The 19,453-nt window shown below is 65.7% G+C and overlaps 2 protein-coding genes and 1 long non-coding RNA gene across 3 annotated transcripts; 1 reads left to right on the forward strand and 2 right to left on the reverse strand.

Annotated features, from left to right (window-relative positions):
* Positions 1-5,025: 5,025 nt before the first annotated feature.
* Positions 5,026-7,589, forward strand: LOC129210840 (translation initiation factor IF-2-like). The gene is made up of 4 exons (XM_054837142.1): positions 5,026-5,064; positions 5,939-6,200; positions 6,338-6,662; positions 7,159-7,589. Exons 1-4 carry the CDS (start codon positions 5,026-5,028, stop codon positions 7,499-7,501), a joined length of 969 nt encoding a protein of 322 aa, XP_054693117.1. The 3' UTR covers positions 7,502-7,589.
* Positions 7,590-10,939: 3,350 nt separating this feature from the next.
* On the reverse strand, positions 10,940-13,558 carry LOC129210841 (translation initiation factor IF-2-like). The gene is made up of 4 exons (XM_054837143.1): positions 13,520-13,558; positions 12,326-12,587; positions 11,867-12,188; positions 10,940-11,370 (listed from the first exon to the last, which is right to left on the reverse strand). Exons 1-4 carry the CDS (start codon positions 13,556-13,558, stop codon positions 11,028-11,030), a joined length of 966 nt encoding a protein of 321 aa, XP_054693118.1. The 3' UTR covers positions 10,940-11,027.
* Positions 13,559-14,580: 1,022 nt separating this feature from the next.
* On the reverse strand, positions 14,581-17,533 carry LOC129210955 (uncharacterized). The gene is made up of 3 exons (XR_008578691.1): positions 17,316-17,533; positions 15,131-15,262; positions 14,581-14,832 (listed from the first exon to the last, which is right to left on the reverse strand). It is a non-coding gene; the product is annotated as an uncharacterized LOC129210955 (long non-coding RNA).
* Between the last annotated feature and the right edge of the window lie 1,920 nt (positions 17,534-19,453).

The following is a 19,453-nucleotide window of genomic DNA, read 5'->3' on the forward strand; positions in this document are numbered from 1 at the left end:
AGAATGACTCCTTGAAATATTTTTTTATACTTAACTTTTCTTTAACCTTTGTTTTTTTGGGGTTTTGGTTGTTTTTTTTTTTTTAATTTCCTAAGGGAAACGGATGCTAAGTTTTAGCCGGAATAAAGGCCGGGGCCCGTAAATGCTGTATAAATGCTGTAAATCACATATTAGCAATAGTAGCCTTTAACCCCTTCGGCATTATTTTTTTTTTTGCGGGGGGGGGAGCAGGAGAGGAAAGAAGACAGCCCGGGGTGAAGAAGACACCCCGGATTTGGAGGTGCTGCCCCGGTAGGGATGCTCGACTCCTCGATGCTCCGGGATGCTCCGGTCGTTTTGGGGGCCGAAGGTGCTGGAAATCCCGTCGCCCTACGGGGGGGGCTTGCTCCCTCTGTTCGGCCTGTAAAAATAGGAAGGGAGCCCTTGAGATGACTGGAAGTCTTGTTTTATTATTATTTTTATTAATGTTATTATTATTATTTTCACAAGCTTTCAAACCAGAAATCATTAAAACACGTTGCTTTGGAGGGTTCGGTGTTTAATGCCACCTCGACGGGGTGTCCGGGGGGGGGGGGGGCACCACTGGGATGGGGGGTGACCCCAGGGGATGGGGGGTGACCCCAGGGAAACCCATGGGCTTTTTTTCCCCGTTGCCCTTTGATCCTGGACGCTGGAGAGCAAAGGGCACAACGCCTGAGGGGGGGAAAGGATGCAACACCCCCCCCACCCCCCCAAAAGACCCCCCAAGTGATGTCTGCTGCCTGCCCTGCCTGGGGGGGGCTGTGGGGCACAGCCACCCTCCTGCCGACACCCTTTGTGCCACGGCCCCCCCGCCAGCTCTTGTGTGTCCCCCCCCTTCCCCCGTGTCCCCCCCGGCCCCGGGCCCAGGCAGGCCCCGCCCCTTTCCCCGCCCCGGTCCCGGCAACCCCCGGGGGGGGGAACTGCGGGGAGGGGCGGGGCGGGGCGGGGCGGAAGGGGCCGGGCAAGGGAACGGAACGGAAGGGGAGGGAAGCGGGAGAGGCGCTGGGTTCCCCGGGGCAGGAAGCGGCGGCCGGGGGCTCCGGGAAGGGCCCGGGTGAGGGGCGCCTCCGGGTCCCGGCAGCCATGCCCTTGTCTCCCTCCCGGGCACGGAGCCGGGGCCCGGCGGGGCGGCGAAGCGCGGCGAGGGACCGGGACCGGGAGCGGGAGCGGCAGCACCGAGCCCAGGTGAGGGACGCCGGGGGGTTCCGGGGCTGGGAGGGGGCGGTCTGGCGCCGGGGGCGGCTGCTGGGCGCGGGCCGGGCCCTGCCGGGGAGCCCCAGCCCCGGGGGCCTCGCTGGGGACGGCCCTGCCCGGCCCCGGCCCTCTGCCCGCCGGGGCTGGCCGTGCAGCCCAAGGCCGGCCCTGCATCGGTGTAGCTCCAGCCCAGGGAAATTTCAGCTCCAGCCCTACAGTTTTTATTTGAACTCCAGTTCTGTGGTCTTTGGGTTTGCTCCAGCCCCACAGCAGTGATTTCGGCCCCAGGCCTATGGTCCTTAGCCCAGCTCTGTGTGATTTCAGCCTCAGCCCTTCTGGTCTGTATTTCAGCTCCACTCCCAGCCCGACTGCAGTGATTTCAGCTCCAGCCCTACAGTTTTTATTCCAGCTCCAGGTTCGGTGTTTCAGCTCCAGCCGCAGTCGTTCTTCAGCCCCAGCTCTGTCACATCTCAGCTCCAGCCCACAGCAGTGATTTCAGCTCCAGCCCTGCCATCTTTAGTCCAGCTCTGGGTGATTTCAGCTCAAGCCCTGTGGTTTTTATTTCAGCTCTGAGTGACGTCAGCGCTGGCCCTACAGTTCTTATTTCAGCCCCAGCCCTGAAGGATTTATTTCAGCTCCAGCTCCAGGTTTGGTATTTCAGCTCCAGCCCCACAGCAGTGAGTTCAGCCCAGCCCTACAGTTTTTTTTTCAGCTCTGAGTGATTTCAGCTCTGGCCCTACAGTTTTTATTTCAGCTCCGGGTTCAGTATTTCAGCTGTTAGATTTGAGCTCCACTCCCAGCCCCACAGCAGTGATTGCAGCCCCATCCCTACCATCTTGATTCCAGCTCCAGAGATTTCAGCCCCACAGCTTTTATTCCAGCTCCATTCCCAGCCCTACAGTTTTTATTTCAGCTCTGGCCCTACAGTTTTTATTTCAGCTCCAGGTTCGGTGTTTCAGCTCCAGCCGCAGTCGTTCTTCAGCCCCAGCTCTGTCCTGGCTCAGCTCCAGCCCCACAGCAGTGATTTCAGCCCCAGCCCTGCCATCTTTAGTCCAGCTCTGGGTGATTTCAGCTCAGGCCCTGTGGTTTTTATTTCAGCTCTGAGTGATTTCAGCCCCGGCCCTACAGTTTAGATTTCAACTCCAGCTCCAGGTTTGTTATTTCAGCTCCAGCCCCACAGCAGTGATTTCAGCCCTGGCCCTACAGTTTTTATTTCAGCTCTGAGTGATTTCAGCTCTGGCCGTACAGTATTTATTTCAGCTCTGGCCCTGAAGGATTTCTTTCAGCTCCAGCCCCAGGTTCAGTATTTCAGCTGTTAGATTTCAGCTCCGACCCTACAGTTTTTAGTCCAGCTCTGTTAGATTTCAGCCCCAGCTGTACAGTTTTTATTTCAGCTTCAGGTTTGGTATTTCAGCTCCAGCTGCAGTCGTTCTTCAGCCCGAGCCCCACATCAGACATTTCAGCCCCGGCACTACAGTTTTTATTCCAGCTCTGAGTGATTTCAGCTCCAGGTTCGGTGTTTCAGCTCCAGCCGCAGTCGTCCTTCAGCCCCAGCTCTGTCACATCTCAGCTCCAGCCCCACAGCAGTGATTTCAGCTCCAGCCCTGCCATCTTTATTCAAGCTCTGAGATTTCAGCTCTGGCCCTATGCTCTGTATTTCAGCTGCATTCCCAGCCCCACAGCAGTGATTTGAGCCCCAGCCCAAAAGTTTTTATTTCGCCTCCAGTTCTACGGCATTTCAGCCCCACAGCAGTGATTGCAGCCCCAGCCCTACCATCTTTATTCCAGCTCTGAGTGATTTCAGTTCTGATCCTACAGATTTTATTTCAGCTCCAGGTTCGGTGTTTCAGCTCCAGCCGCAGTCGTTCTTCAGCTCCAGCTCTGTCACATCTCAGCCGCAGCCCCACAGCAGTGATTTCAGCTCCAACCCTGCCATCCTGATTTCATCTCCCACCCTACAGTAGCTATTGAACCCCAGGATTTCCACTCCAGGCCTGTGCTGTTTCCCCTCCCACCCACCCACTCTTCATTTCACCCCCCCCAGCCTCACAGACTTTCTTACGGCTCCAGCTCTGCGTTGTTTCAGCTCCAGCCCTGCAGTGTTTAGCTCAGCCTCAGCTCTACATCTTCCTGCTGCCTCCGTGTTCTCACAGCAGCTCTGGGGGCTGTTGATAAGGTAGTAAGTCAATCACTGTCATCACTCAACTATCAAAACTGTCCCACTGTGTCTGTCCCCTGAATAAAGTGTTCCTGTTGTGTGTGTGTCCCCATTTCAGAGGGGAGTTTGGCCTGGTGCATGCTGGCATCCCATGTTTCAGGGGCAAATAAAACCAGACCCCCACCTCTGGTGAGGGTCCCACAGCCCTGCCACCACACCCCCCCCCCAGTGTTTGGGGGCTGGGAGCAGCCACTGGGCCACCTCTTCCCTGTCCCAGAAGCCACCACTTGGGCTGGTTCTGAGCCCCAACCCCCCCCTCACAGCTTGTTTTCAGGCCCAGAAACACAGCACTCTGGGGACTTTTGGAGCAGCTGAACCCCAGGACTGAGCTGGGCTGTTCAGCCCCAACCACAGAACTTCATCCTCCTTTGGGGGGCTGGAAACACCCTTGAGGCTGCTGCTGCTGTGGCCCATGTGTGAAGGGAAAGGGGGGCCACAGCCCAGGGAGTGCTTGGGAACTGCGGGCACCCACCCAGACAGGGAAAGCTTTATTGCACTTTATTCCACTTGATTTTTCAATTATTGTTATGCATTACACTTCTTGTAATAAACCAACACAATAGCTTTATTAGCAGTACTAGTTACAGTATTGTTTAAAAGCCAAGCGCACCCCCCCACCCGCGGCAACATCCGCGGGGAGCCGGGCCCGGGAACCCCCACGCAGCCCGGCCGCGCCCCGACCCCCCACCCGACCCCCGCTGGGGCTCGGCACCCGCCCCCTGTAGCGGCCGGCGCCCCTCCTCGCTCGGCGCCGCTCCGGCCGCCGCTGCCCGACACAAGCGGGGAAGAGCCAACGGAACGCGACCTGGCTGTCACGCCGGGCACGGACCCAAGCGGCACCCCCGTCCCAGGGCATCGCCCGCCCGGGCCGCGTCTCCCCGACCACCTCCCGCCCGGCGCCGTCGACCGCAAGGCTCCCGCCCCCGGAACACACCGCGAACCCGCCCGCACAGTGGCTCGGGCCCGGTCAGACGCAGGGGGCCCACGGCCGGACACTACTGCCCGCCGCCCCAGGACTGAGCTGTTCAGCCCCAAACACAGCACTTAGTCCTCGCTTGGGGGGGGCTGGCTGGAAACACCCCCCGGGGCTGCTGCTCCTCTGGCCCATGTGTGAGGGGGAAGGCACCCGCCCAGGGCCCCGGGCAGGGAGTGCTTGGGAACTGGGGGGGGGGGGGGGGGGGGGGGGGGGGGGGGGGGGCACCTCCCGCGGGGAGGAACCGGCCCCGGGGCACTGGGGGCAGCACCCACCCACCCTCCCCCGGGGAAAGCTTTATTGCACTGGATTACACTTTATTATCGCACCGTTACGGTTACACAGTGTGCTTACAGGACCATCATAAACCAGCAACAGTTCTTTATTCTCTGTAGTTGCAGCAGTATTTAAGCCCCAGCCTCCACAGCCCCGCTCCCCGCAGCCCCGCTCCCCGCAGCCCCGCTCCCCGCAGCCCCGCTCCCCGCAGCCCCGCTCCCCGCAGCCCCGCTCCCCGCAGCCCCCGCAGGAGCCGGGCCCGGTCCCCCCCAGCCCGGCCCGGCCCAGCCCAGTCGCACCCCGGTCCTGCTCGGCACCCGAACCGGTCGTCGCGTCCCCCCACATGCCCCGGGCAGCGGCCGGCGCCCTTCCCGCCCCTGCGGCACCGGCACCCGCTCGGCGCCGCTCCGGCCTCCGGGGCCGCCGCTGCCCGACACAAGCGGGGAGCAGCCGCCGGCACGGGAACCCGCTCCCACCCACGGCCCGGACCGGCACCCCCGACCCGGGACACGGCCCGCCCGGGCCCGCGTCTGACCGGGTCTCCCCCGCCCGGCACCCCCGGCCCCAGCACACACCGCGGGCCCGCCCGCGCGAACGGAGGCCCCGGCCCGGCCAGACACACGGGAACCGCGGCCGACCACCGCTGCCAGCCACCCCGCTCCCAGCGCCCCCCCGGCCCGGCTCACCGGCGCTCCTCAGCCCGCGGGGCGGCAGCAGCACCACCCCCACGGCCGCTCCCCACGGCCGCCGCCACACACTGACAGCGCCGCCGGCCCGCGCAAGCGCTCTACCCTCTCGGGCCCCGCCCCCACCCCCGACCAGCCCACCCGTGCCCCGCCCATCTCCGCGCCGCCCAATCGCGACCCGCCCTTTCACTCCGGCCACGCCCCATCCCGTCGCCGCTCCGCCCAATCGCGGCCCGCCCTTTCACTCCTGCCACGCCCCATCCCGTCCATCTCCGCGCCGCCCAATCCCGGCCCGCCCTTTCCCTCCGGCCACGCCCCATCCCGTCCATCTCCGCGCCGCCCAATCCCGGCCCGCCCTTTCACTCCTGCCACGCCCCATCCCGTCCATCTCCGCGCCGCCCAATCGCGGCCCGCCCTTTCACTCCGGCCCCGCTGAACCCGCTCCGGGAGAGCCGACCCGCAAGGAGTCGCGGTTTCCGGGTCCCGCCCCGTTCTCCCTCTCAGCCCCGCTCCCGGAGGGCGCCCGGCCCGGGCAGTCCCGGCGGCAGCTGAGGCCCTTCCCGGCTTTAGGGGCTTGAACGGGAACCGGGGGCGGCCTCGCTGCGGAGCCCCTGCCCGCTCTCCCCGGCACACCGACAGCGGCTGCCGGGGCTACTGCAGCGGGGCCGCGACCCCTCGAGTCTCCCGGCAGCGGCCCCCGCGGCTGCGCGGGGCACAGGCTGGGCTCCGGGTCCCGGCAGCCATGCCCTTGTCTCCCTCCCGGGCACGGAGCCGGGGCCCGGCGGGGCGGCGAAGCGCGCCGAGGGACCGGGAGCGGCAGCACCGAGCCCAGGTGAGGGACGCCGGGGGGTTCCGGGGCTGGGGGGGGGCGGTCTGGCGCCGGGGGAGCCCTGTCTCCCTGCCCGGCCCCGGCCCTCTGCCCGCCGGGGCTGGCCGTGCAGCCCAAGGCTCCCACGCGCTTCATTGCAGCTCCCGCCTGGCCCAGCTCCGCTCAGGGACGCTCCGGCTCGGCACCAGCTCGGCTCCAGCCCCGCGCTCGGCGCTTCGGCCCCGGCTCCGGCCCGGAGGCGTCTGCGCTCCCGGTGCTGGGCGCTGCGGGGAACAGATGCTGCTGCTGCTGCTGCTGCTGCTGCTTCCGACAGCTCCGGCTGAGGGGAACCCGGGCTGCTGCCCTCTCTGGCTCAGGAAAGCTCCGGCTTGTTCCAGCTCCGGCTGATGGACGCTCCAGCCCCGCATGGCTGCAGCTGCAGCTCCAGCCCCGTGTGATTTCGGCTCCCGATGCCGCCCGCTCCAGGTAAGAGACGCTCCGGCCGACGGACGAGCTGTCTCGTTCCCCGTCTCCCCGGCGCCAAGTTCGGTCCTTTGCCGGCCGAGGCGGGAGCCCAGGCTGCTCAGCACGGCGTTACCCAGGGGGTTCAGTCCCTCATTTTTGCCGTAAATATGGTAAATGCGGCTGTGCGGAGCGACGGAATCGCCCCCCTTAAGGGCTGGCTGGGCTCCTCGGTCACCGCCGCTGCTCGGGTCACCGCTCCGTGCGGGGGGTGTGTGTGTCCATCGTCGCTGCTCCAAACCCGCTTCCCGCAGGGGGTTCTGCTGGATTCCGGCCGTGGCTTTGTGCCCGCTGTCACGGAAGGGTCGGTCTTCTCTGGGGTGTCCTCGGCTTGGGTCTGGGGGTCACGTGGGGGGTGGGGGGGCCCAGGGAAAAGCTGCGACCCCCAGGCAGCATTCGTTCTGTCGCAGTTTCCAGCTCGCCTTTCGCACGGGCTCAGGGACCCGCCGGCTTGTTGCAGCTCCGGCTCCTCCACGCTCCGGCCGATGGACGTCCCACCTCGTCCCACCCCTGCCCGCTCCGGCCGAGAGACGCTCCTGCTCCTGACAGCCCCGGGGGCTTTTGTCCAGCTCCGGCCCTGCGTCATTTTGGGCCCAGCCGAGACACCGGACGTTCCCGTTTCTCGCAGCTCCAGCCCTACAGCTCCTCCCAGCTCTGCCCAATGGACGCTCGAGCCCTGCGTGAGCTCCTGCTGCTTCCAGCTCCAGGCGCCGGACGCTCGGCTGGTTCCCCTCCCGCTGAGGGGCCCCCAGCTCGGAGTCAGAGCTGCTCCCCAGCTCTGGGGGCTGGTGACGAGGTCGTAAATCAATCACTGTCATCGCTCAAGTACCACCCCTGTCTGGCCCTTGAATAAAGCCTCGGTGCCCCCATTTTCGCCCAGAGACTATCTCAGACGTTGAGTTCGGCCTGGTGCATGCCAGCGTCCCGCGCTTCGGGGGCAAACGCGACCGGACCCCCACCTCCGGTGAGGGTCCCGCAGCCCTGCCCCACCCACCCACCGACTTCCCCCCACCCCCAGAGCTGGCATTTGGGGGCTGGGAAGGGCTGCTCAGGCTCCAGTTCCCAGCCCCTAAAGGCAGCGCTTGGGCTGGTTCTGAGCCCCAACACCCTGCAGGCCACCCCCACCCCCTGCCAGCTTGTTTTCAGGCCCAGAAACGCAGCACTGGGCTCCATTTCCAAGCTCTGAAAACGCAGCACTTTTAGTCTCTTCTTTGGACTGAGCTGCTGAACCCCAGGACTGAGCTGTTCAGCCCCAAACACAGCACTTAGTCCTCGCTTGGGGGGGGCTGGCTGGAAACACCCCCCGGGGCTGCTGCTCCTCTGGCCCATGTGTGAGGGGGAAGGCACCCGCCCAGGGCCCCGGGCAGGGAGTGCTTGGGAACTGGGGGGGGGGGGCAGGGGGCACCTCCCGCGGGGAGGAACCGGCCCTGGGGCACTGGGGGCAGCACCCACCCACCCCCCCCCCGGGGAAAGCTTTATTGCACTGGATTACACTTTATTATCGCACCGTTACGGTTACACAGCGTGCTTACAGGACCATCATAAACCAGCAAGAGTTCTTTATTCTCTGTAGTTGCAGCAGTATTTAAGCCCCAGCCTCCACAGCCCCGCTCCCCACAACCGCAGCCCCCGCAGGAGCCGGGCCCGGTCCCCCCCAGCCCGGCCCGGCCCAGCCCAGCCGCACCCCGGTCCTGCTCGGCACCCGAACCGGTCGTCGCGTCCCCCCACATGCCCCGGGCAGCGGCCGGCGCCCTTCCCGCCCCTGCGGCACCGGCACCCGCTCGGCGCCGCTCCGGCCTCCGGGGCCGCCGCTGCCCGACACAAGCGGGGAGCAGCCGCCGGCACGGAAACCCGCTCCCACCCACGGCCCGGACCAGCACCCCCGACCCGGGACACGGCCCGCCCGGGCCCGCGTCTGACCGGGTCTCCCCCGCCCGGCACCCCCGGCCCCGGCACACACCGCGGGCCCGCCCGCGCGAACGGAGGCCCCGGCCCGGCCCGGCCAGACACGCGGGAACCGCGGCCGGGAACCGCTGCCAGCCACCCCGCTCCCAGCGCCCCCCAGCCCGGCTCACCGGCGCTCCTGGGCCCGCGGGGGAGCGGCAGCACCGGCAGCACCAACAGCACCCACCGCCGCTCCCGCCGCTCAGCACTACTGCCGCCACCGCCGCCCGCGCACGCGCCCTACAGCCTCCGGACCCGCCAATCCCAGCCCGAGACACCGCCCGGACCCACCAATCCGGCCCGCCCAGCCGCGGCCCGCCCATCACCGCTCGACCCAATCCCGGCCCGCCATTTCAATCCGCCCTGGTTTATCCCATCTCCGCTCGAGCCAATCCCGACCCTTCATGTCACGCCACGCCCATCTCCGCTGGGCCCAATCCCAACCCGCCATTTCAATCCGCCCCAGTGTATCCCGTCTCTGCTCCGCCCAATCCCGGCCCGCCATTTCAATCCGGGCCCGCCCGCTCTCCCCAGCACACCATCAGCAGCTGCCGGGGCTACCCCAGCGGAGCCGCGACCCCTCGAGTCTCCCGGAGCGGCGGCGACGGCGCGCTCGGGGCCTCCGGGGGACGGGTGAGGCGGAGACGGGGCGCCAGAGGGGGGCGGGCCCGGTTTGAAAAGACCGGACGGGCTTGGGCGGAGCAGAGACGGGATAAACCGGGGCGGATTGAAATGGCGGGTTGGGATTGGGCCCAGCGGAGATGGGCGTGGCGTGACATGAAGGGTCGGGATTGGTTCGAGCGGAGATGAGATAAACCGGGGCGGGTTGAAATGGCGGGCCAGGATTGGGCCGAGCGGGGATGGGCGGGCCGCGGCTGGGCGGGTCCGGGCGGTGTCTCGGGCTGGGATTGGCGGGTCCGGAGGCTGTAGGGCGCGTGCGCGGGCGGCGGTGGCGGCGGCAGTAGTGCTGAGCGGCGGCGGCGGGGAGCGGCGGTGGGTGCTGTTGCTGCTGCCGCTCCCGCTCCCCCGTGGGCCTAGGAGCGCCGGTGAGCCGGGCTGGGGTGCGCTGGGAGCGGGGTGGTTGGCAGCGGTTCCCGGCCGCCGTTCCCGTGTGTCTGGCCGGGCCGGGGCCTCCGTTCGCGCGGGCGGGCCCGCGGTGTGTGCCGGGGCCGGGGGTGCCGGGCGGGGGAGACCCGGTCAGACGCGGGCCCGGGCGGGCCGTGTCCCGGGTCGGGGGTGCCGGTCCGGGCCGTGGGTGGGAGCGGGTTCCCGTGCCGGCGGCTGCTCCCCGCTTGTGTCGGGCAGCGGCGGCCCCGGAGGCCGGAGCGGCGCCGAGCGGGTGCCGGTGCCGCAGGGGCGGGAAGGGCGCCGGCCGCTGCCCGGGGCATGTGGGGGGACGCGACGACCGGTTCGGGTGCCGAGCAGGACCGGGGTGCGACTGGGCTGGGCCGGGCCGGGCTGGGGGGGACCGGGCCCGGCTCCTGCGGGGGCTGCGGCTGTGGGGAGCGGGGCTGTGGGGAGCGGGGCTGTGGGGAGCGGGGCTGTGGGGAGCGGGGCTGTGGGGAGCGGGGCTGTGGAGGCTGGGGCTTAAATACTGCTGCAACTACAGAGAATAAAGAACTCTTGCTGGTTTATGATGGTCCTGTAAGCACGCTGTGTAACCGTAACGGTGCGATAATAAAGTGTAATCCAGTGCAATAAAGCTTTCCCCGGGGGGGGGTGGGTGGGTGCTGCCCCCAGTGCCCCAGGGCCGGTTCCTCCCCGCGGGAGGTGCCCCCTGCCCCCCCCCCCCCCCCCCAGTTCCCAAGCACTCCCTGCCCGGGGCCCTGGGCGGGTACCTTCCCCCTTCCCCCTCATACATGGGCCAGAGGAGCAGCAGCCCCTGGGGGTGTTTCCAGCCAGCCCCCCCCAAGCGAGGACTAAGTGCTGTGTTTGGGGCTGAACAGCTCAGTCCTGGGGTTCAGCAGCTCAACCCAAAAAAGAGACTAAAAGTGCTGCGTTTTCAGAGCTTGGAAATGGAGCCCAGTGCTGCGTTTCTGGGCCTGAAAACAAGCTGGCAGGGGGTGGGGGTGGCCTGCAGGGTGTTGGGGCTCAGAACCAGCCCAAGCGCTGCCTTTAGGGGCTGGGAACTGGAGCCTGAGCAGCCCTTCCCAGCCCCCAAATGCCAGCTCTGGGGGTGGGGGGAAGTCGGTGGGTGGGTGGGGCAGGGCTGCGGGACCCTCACCGGAGGTGGGGGTCCGGTCGCGTTTGCCGCCGAAGCGCGGGACGCTGGCATGCACCAGGCCGAACTCAACGTCTGAGATAGTCTCTGGGCGAAAATGGGGGCACCGAGGCTTTATTCAAGGGCCAGACAGGGGTGGTACTTGAGCGATGACAGTGATTGATTTACGACCTCGTCACCAGCCCCCAGAGCTGGGGAGCAGCTCTGACTCCGAGCTGGGGGCCCCTCAGCGGGAGGGGAACCAGCCGAGCGTCCGGCGCCTGGAGCTGGAAGCAGCAGGAGCTCACGCAGGGCTCGAGCGTCCATTGGGCAGAGCTGGGAGGAGCTGTAGGGCTGGAGCTGCGAGAAACGGGAACGTCCGGTGTCTCGGCTGGGCCCAAAATGACGCAGGGCCGGAGCTGGACAAAAGCCCCCGGGGCTGTCAGGAGCAGGAGCGTCTCTCGGCCGGAGCGGGCAGGGGTGGGACGAGGTGGGACGTCCATCGGCCGGAGCGTGGAGGAGCCGGAGCTGCAACAAGCCGGCGGGTCCCTGAGCCCGTGCGAAAGGCGAGCTGGAAACTGCGACAGAACGAATGCTGCCTGGGGGTCGCAGCTTTTCCCTGGGCCCCCCCCCCCCCCACGTGACCCCCAGACCCAAGCCGAGGACACCCCAGAGAAGACCGACCCTTCCGTGACAGCGGGCACAAAGCCACGGCCGGAATCCAGCAGAACCCCCTGCGGGACGCGGGTTTGGAGCAGCGACGATGGACACACACACCCCCCGCACGGAGCGGTGACCCGAGCAGCGGCGGTGACCGAGGAGCCCAGCCAGCCCTTAAGGGGGGCGATTCCGTCGCTCCGCACAGCCGCATTTACCATATTTACGGCAAAAATGAGGGACTGAACCCCCTGGGTAACGCCGTGCTGAGCAGCCTGGGCTCCCGCCTCGGCCGGCAAAGGACCGAACTTGGCGCCGGGGAGACGGGGAACGAGACAGCTCGTCCGTCGGCCGGAGCGTCTCTTACCTGGAGCGGGCGGCATCGGGAGCCGAAATCACACGGGGCTGGAGCTGCAGCTGCAGCCATGCGGGGCTGGAGCGTCCATCAGCCGGAGCTGGAACAAGCCGGAGCTTTCCTGAGCCAGAGAGGGCAGCAGCCCGGGTTCCCCTCAGCCGGAGCTGTCGGAAGCAGCAGCAGCAGCAGCAGCAGCATCTGTTCCCCGCAGCGCCCAGCACCGGGAGCGCAGACGCCTCCGGGCCGGAGCCGGGGCCGAAGCGCCGAGCGCGGGGCTGGAGCCGAGCTGGTGCCGAGCCGGAGCGTCCCTGAGCGGAGCTGGGCCAGGCGGGAGCTGCAATGAAGCGCGTGGGAGCCTTGGGCTGCACGGCCAGCCCCGGCGGGCAGAGGGCCGGGGCCGGGCAGGGAGACAGGGCTCCCCCGGCCCCAGACCGCCCCCCCCCAGCCCCGGAACCCCCCGGCGTCCCTCACCTGGGCTCGGTGCTGCCGCTCCCGGTCCCTCGGCGCGCTTCGCCGCCCCGCCGGGCCCCGGCTCCGTGCCCGGGAGGGAGACAAGGGCATGGCTGCCGGGACCCGGAGCCCAGCCTGTGCCCCGCGCAGCCGCGGGGGCCGCTGCCGGGAGACTCGAGGGGTCGCGGCCCCGCTGCAGTAGCCCCGGCAGCCGCTGTCGGTGTGCCGGGGAGAGCGGGCAGGGGCTCCGCAGCGAGGCCGCCCCCGGTTCCCGTTCAAGCCCCTAAAGCCGGGAAGGGCCTCAGCTGCCGCCGGGACTGCCCGGGCCGGGCGCCCTCCGGGAGCGGGGCTGAGAGGGAGAACGGGGCGGGACCCGGAAACCGCGACTCCTTGCGGGTCGGCTCTCCCGGAGCGGGTTCAGCGGGGCCGGAGTGAAAGGGCGGGCCGCGATTGGGCGGCGCGGAGATGGACGGGATGGGGCGTGGCCGGAGTGAAAGGGCGGGCCGCGATTGGGCGGCGCGGAGATGGACGGGATGGGGCGTGGCAGGAGGGAAAGGGCGGGCCGCGATTGGGCGGTGCGGAGATGGACGGGATGGGGCGTGGCCGGAGGGAAAGGGCGGGCCGGGATTGGGCGGCGCGGAGATGGACGGGATGGGGCGTGGCAGGAGTGAAAGGGCGGGCCGCGATTGGGCGGAGATGGACGGGATGGGGCGTGGCCGGAGGGAAAGGGCGGGTCGCGATTGGGCGGCGCGGAGATGGGCGGGGCACGGGTGGGCTGGTCGGGGGTGGGGGCGGGGCCCGAGAGGGTAGAGCGCTTGCGCGGGCCGGCGGCGCTGTCAGTGTGTGGCGGCGGCCGTGGGGAGCGGCCGTGGGGGTGGTGCTGCTGCCGCCCCGCGGGCTGAGGAGCGCCGGTGAGCCGGGCCGGGGGGGCGCTGGGAGCGGGGTGGCTGGCAGCGGTGGTCGGCCGCGGTTCCCGTGTGTCTGGCCGGGCCGGGGCCTCCGTTCGCGCGGGCGGGCCCGCGGTGTGTGCCGGGGCCGGGGGTGCCGGGCGGGGGAGACCCGGTCAGACGCGGGCCCGGGCGGGCCGTGTCCCGGGTCGGGGGTGCCGGTCCGGGCCGTGGGTGGGAGCGGGTTCCCGTGCCGGCGGCTGCTCCCCGCTTGTGTCGGGCAGCGGCGGCCCCGGAGGCCGGAGCGGCGCCGAGCGGGTGCCGGTGCCGCAGGGGCGGGAAGGGCGCCGGCCGCTGCCCGGGGCATGTGGGGGGACGCGACGACCGGTTCGGGTGCCGAGCAGGACCGGGGTGCGACTGGGCTGGGCCGGGCCGGGCTGGGGGGGACCGGGCCCGGCTCCTGCGGGGAGCGGGGCTGTGGGGAGCGGGGCTGCGGGGAGCGGGGCTGTGGAGGCTGGGGCTTAAATACTGCTGCAACTACAGAGAATAAAGAACTCTTGCTGGTTTATGATGGTCCTGTAAGCACGCTGTGTAACCGTAACGGTGCGATAATAAAGTGTAATCCAGTGCAATAAAGCTTTCCCCGGGGGAGGGTGGGTGGGTGCTGCCCCCAGTGCCCCAGGGCCGGTTCCTCCCCGCGGGAGGTGCCCCCTGCCGCCCCCCCCCCCCCCCCCCCAGTTCCCAAGCACTCCCTGCCCGGGGCCCTGGGCGGGTGCCTTCCCCCTCACACATGGGCCAGAGGAGCAGCAGCCCCTGGGGGTGTTTCCAGCCAGCCCCCCCCAAGCGAGGACTAAGTGCTGTGTTTGGGGCTGAACAGCTCAGTCCTGGGGCGGCGGGCAGTAGTGTCCGGCCGTGGGCCCCCTGCGTCTGACCGGGCCCGAGCCACTGTGCGGGCGGGTTCGCGGTGTGTTCCGGGGGCGGGAGCCTTGCGGTCGACGGCGCCGGGCGGGAGGTGGTCGGGGAGACGCGGCCCGGGCGGGCGATGCCCTGGGACGGGGGTGCCGCTTGGGTCCGTGCCCGGCGTGACAGCCAGGTCGCGTTCTGTTGGCTCTTCCCCGCTTGTGTCGGGCAGCGGCGGCCGGAGCGGCGCCGAGCGAGGAGGGGCGCCGGCCGCTACAGGGGGCGGGTGCCGAGCCCCAGCGGGGGTCGGGTGGGGGGTCGGGGCGCGGCCGGGCTGCGTGGGGGTTCCCGGGCCCGGCTCCCCGCGGATGTTGCCGCGGGTGGGGGGAGGGGGGCGCGCTTGGCTTTTAAACAATACTGTAACTAGTACTGCTAATAAAGCTATTGTGTTGGTTTATTACAAGAAGTGTAATGCATAACAATAACTGAAAAATCAAGTGGAATAAAGTGCAATAAAGCTTTCCCTGTCTGGGTGGGTGCCCGCAGTTCCCAAGCACTCCCTGGGCTGTGGCCCCCCTTTCCCTTCACACATGGGCCACAGCAGCAGCAGCCTCAAGGGTGTTTCCAGCCCCCCAAAGGAGGATGAAGTTCTGTGGTTGGGGCTGAACAGCCCAGCTCAGTCCTGGGGTTCAGCTGCTCCAAAAGTCCCCAGAGTGCTGTGTTTCTGGGCCTGAAAACAAGCTGGGGGGGTTGGGGCTCAGAACCAGCCCAAGTGGTGGCTTCTGGGACAGGGAAGAGGTGGCCCAGTGGCTGCTCCCAGCCCCCAAACACTGGGGGGGGGGTGGTGGCAGGGCTGTGGGACCCTCACCAGAGGTGGGGGTCTGGTTTTATTTGCCCCTGAAACACGGGATGCCAGCATGCACCAGGCCAAACTCCCCTCTGAAATGGGGACACACACACAACAGGAACACTTTATTCAGGGCACAGACACAGTGGGACAGTTTTGATAGTTGAGTGATGACAGTGATTGACTTACTACCTTATCAACAGCCCCCAGAGCTGCTGTGAGAACACGGAGGCAGCAGGAAGATGTAGAGCTGAGGCTGAGCTAAACACTGCAGGGCTGGAGCTGAAACAACGCAGAGCTGGAGCCGTAAGAAAGTCTGTGAGGCTGGGGGGGGTGAAATGAAGAGTGGGTGGGTGGGAGGGGAAACAGCACAGGCCTGGAGTGGAAATCCTGGGGTTCAATAGCTACTGTAGGGTGGGAGATGAAATCAGGATGGCAGGGTTGGAGCTGAAATCACTGCTGTGGGGCTGCGGCTGAGACGTGACAGAGCTGGAGCTGAAGAACGACTGCGGCTGGAGCTGAAACACCGAACCTGGAGCTGAAATAAAATCTGTAGGATCAGAACTGAAATCACTCAGAGCTGGAATAAAGATGGTAGGGCTGGGGCTGCAATCACTGCTGTGGGGCTGAAATGCCGTAGAACTGGAGGCGAAATAAAAACTTTTGGGCTGGGGCTCAAATCACTGCTGTGGGGCTGGGAATGCAGCTGAAATACAGAGCATAGGGCCAGAGCTGAAATCTCAGAGCTTGAATAAAGATGGCAGGGCTGGAGCTGAAATCACTGCTGTGGGGCTGGAGCTGAGATGTGACAGAGCTGGGGCTGAAGGACGACTGCGGCTGGAGCTGAAACACCGAACCTGGAGCTGAAATCACTCAGAGCTGGAATAAAAACTGTAGTGCCGGGGCTGAAATGTCTGATGTGGGGCTCGGGCTGAAGAACGACTGCAGCTGGAGCTGAAATACCAAACCTGAAGCTGAAATAAAAACTGTACAGCTGGGGCTGAAATCTAACAGAGCTGGACTAAAAACTGTAGGGTCGGAGCTGAAATCTAACAGCTGAAATACTGAACCTGGGGCTGGAGCTGAAAGAAATCCTTCAGGGCCAGAGCTGAAATAAATACTGTACGGCCAGAGCTGAAATCACTCAGAGCTGAAATAAAAACTGTAGGGCCAGGGCTGAAATCACTGCTGTGGGGCTGGAGCTGAAATAACAAACCTGGAGCTGGAGTTGAAATCTAAACTGTAGGGCCGGGGCTGAAATCACTCAGAGCTGAAATAAAAACCACAGGGCCTGAGCTGAAATCACCCAGAGCTGGACTAAAGATGGCAGGGCTGGGGCTGAAATCACTGCTGTGGGGCTGGAGCTGAGCCAGGACAGAGCTGGGGCTGAAGAACGACTGCGGCTGGAGCTGAAACACCGAACCTGGAGCTGAAATAAATACTGTAGGGCCAGAGCTGAAATAAAAACTGTAGGGCTGGGAATGGAGCTGGAATAAAAGCTGTGGGGCTGAAATCTCTGGAGCTGGAATCAAGATGGTAGGGATGGGGCTGCAATCACTGCTGTGGGGCTGGGAGTGGAGCTCAAATCTAACAGCTGAAATACTGAACCCGGAGCTGAAATAAAAACTGTAGGGCCAGAGCTGAAATCACTCAGAGCTGAAAAAAAAACTGTAGGGCTGGGCTGAACTCACTGCTGTGGGGCTGGAGCTGAAATACCAAACCTGGAGCTGGAGCTGAAATAAATCCTTCAGGGCTGGGGCTGAAATAAGAACTGTAGGGCCAGCGCTGACGTCACTCAGAGCTGAAATAAAAACCACAGGGCTTGAGCTGAAATCACCCAGAGCTGGACTAAAGATGGCAGGGCCGGAGCTGAAATCACTGCTGTGGGCTGGAGCTGAGATGTGACAGAGCTGGGGCTGAAGAACGACTGCGGCTGGAGCTGAAACACCGAACCTGGAGCTGGAATAAAAACTGTAGGGCCGGAGCTGAAATCACTGCAGTCGGGCTGGGAGTGGAGCTGAAATACAGACCAGAAGGGCTGAGGCTGAAATCACACAGAGCTGGGCTAAGGACCATAGGCCTGGGGCCGAAATCACTGCTGTGGGGCTGGAGCAAACCCAAAGACCACAGAACTGGAGTTCAAATAAAAACTGTAGGGCTGGAGCTGAAATTTCCCTGGGCTGGAGCTACACCGATGCAGGGCCGGCCTTGGGCTGCACGGCCAGCCCCGGCGGGCAGAGGGCCGGGGCCGGGCAGGGCCGTCCCCAGCGAGGCCCCCGGGGCTGGGGCTCCCCGGCAGGGCCCGGCCCGCGCCCAGCAGCCGCCCCCGGCGCCAGACCGCCCCCTCCCAGCCCCGGAACCCCCCGGCGTCCCTCACCTGGGCTCGGTGCTGCCGCTCCCGCTCCCGGTCCCTCGCCGCGCTTCGCCGCCCCGCCGGGCCCCGGCTCCGTGCCCGGGAGGGAGACAAGGGCATGGCTGCCGGGACCCGGAGGCGCCCCTCACCCGGGCCCTTCCCGGAGCCCCCGGCCGCCGCTTCCTGCCCCGGGGAACCCAGCGCCTCTCCCGCTTCCCTCCCCTTCCGTTCCGTTCCCTTGCCCGGCCCCTTCCGCCCCGCCCCGCCCCGCCCCTCCCCGCAGTTCCCCCCCCCCGGGGGTTGCCGGGACCGGGGCGGGGAAAGGGGCGGGGCCTGCCTGGGCCCGGGGCCGGGGGGGACACGGGGGAAGGGGGGGGACACACAAGAGCTGGCGGGGGGGCCGTGGCACAAAGGGTGTCGGCAGGAGGGTGGCTGTGCCCCACAGCCCCCCCCAGGCAGGGCAGGCAGCAGACATCACTTGGGGGGTCTTTTGGGGGGGTGGGGGGGGTGTTGCATCCTTTCCCCCCCTCAGGCGTTGTGCCCTTTGCTCTCCAGCGTCCAGGATGAAAGGGCAACGGGGAAAAAAAGCCCATGGGTTTCCCTGGGGTCACCCCCCATCCCCTGGGGTCACCCCCCCATCCCCCCGAGTCACCCCCCATCCCCTGGGGTCACCCCCCATCCCAGTGGTGCCCCCCCCCCCCAGGACACCCCGTCGCGGTGGCATTAAACACCGAACCCTCCAAAGCAACGTGTTTTAATGATTTCTGGTTTTAAAGCTTGTGAAAATAACAATAATAATAATAATAATATTAATAAAAATAATAAAACAAGACTTCCAGTCATCTCAAGGGCTCCCTTCCTATTTTTACAGGCCGAACAGAGGGAGCAAGCCCCCCCCGTAGGGCGACGGGATTTCCAGCACCTTCGGCCCCCAAAACGACCGGAGCATCCCGGAGCATCGAGGAGTCGAGCATCCCTACCGGGGCAGCACCTCCAAATCCGGGGTGTCTTCTTCACCCTGGGCTGTCTTCTTTCCTCTCCTGCTCCCCCCCCCCGCAAAAAAAAAAAAAAAATGCCGAAGGGGTTAAAGGCTACTATTGCTAATATGTGATTTACAGCATTTATACAGCATTTACGGGCCCCGGCCTTTATTCCGGCCAAAACTTAGCATCGGTTTCCCTTAGGAAATTAAAAAAAAAAAAACCAACCAAAACCCCAAAAAACCAAAGGTTAAAGAAAAGTTAAGTGTAAAAAAATATGTCAAAGAGTCGAGCCGTGATGGTGACGTCGTTCACTGCTCCCAGGACAAAGGTGCCAGCCCCAAAACGGGTGCCTGCCCTCAAACCTCCCTCAGCGGCCCTCGCACACCACCACTCACATTGGGGCTGCGGGCTCGCCTAGCCGAGCAAGGCCTCAACATACCACCTCACATCACTATCATCAAAAAAATGCCCAAATCCACCAAACTGGAAACGTCGAGACCCTGCTCCCAGGACAAAGGTGACAGCCCCAAAACGGGTGCCTGCCCTCAAACCTCCCTCAGCGGCCCTCGCACACCACCACTCACATTGGGGCTGCGGGCTCGCCTAGCCGAGCAAGGCCTCAACATAGCACCTCACGTCACAATCAGCAAAAATCAGCATTCATCCTCCAAACTGGAAACGTCGAGACCCTGCTCCCAGGACAAAGGTGCCAGCCCCAAAACGGGTGCCTGCCCTCAAACCTCCCTCAGCGGCCCTCGCACACCACCACTCACATTGGGGCTGCGGGCTCGCCTAGCCGAGCAAGGCCTCAACATAGCACCTCACGTCACTATCATCAAAAAAATGCCCAAATCCACCAAACTGGAAACGTCGAGACCCTGCTCCCAGGACAAAGGTGCCAGCCCCAAAATGGGTGCCTGCCCTCAAACCTCCCTCAGCGGCCCTCGCACACCACCACTCACATTGGGGCTGCGGGCTCGCCTAGCCGAGCAAGGCCTCAACATAGCACCTCACGTCACTATCATCAAAAATATGCCCAAATCCACCAAACTGGAAACGTCGAGACCCTGCTCCCAGGACAAAGGTGCCAGCCCCAAAACGGGTGCCTGCCCTCAAACCTCCCTCAGCGGCCCTCGCACACCACCACTCACATTGGGGCTGCGGGCTCGCCTAGCCGAG

The sequence above is a fragment of the Grus americana genome, chromosome 10 (assembly GCF_028858705.1).
Source record: "Grus americana isolate bGruAme1 chromosome 10, bGruAme1.mat, whole genome shotgun sequence".
NCBI classification, from domain to species: Eukaryota; Metazoa; Chordata; class Aves; order Gruiformes; family Gruidae; genus Grus; species Grus americana.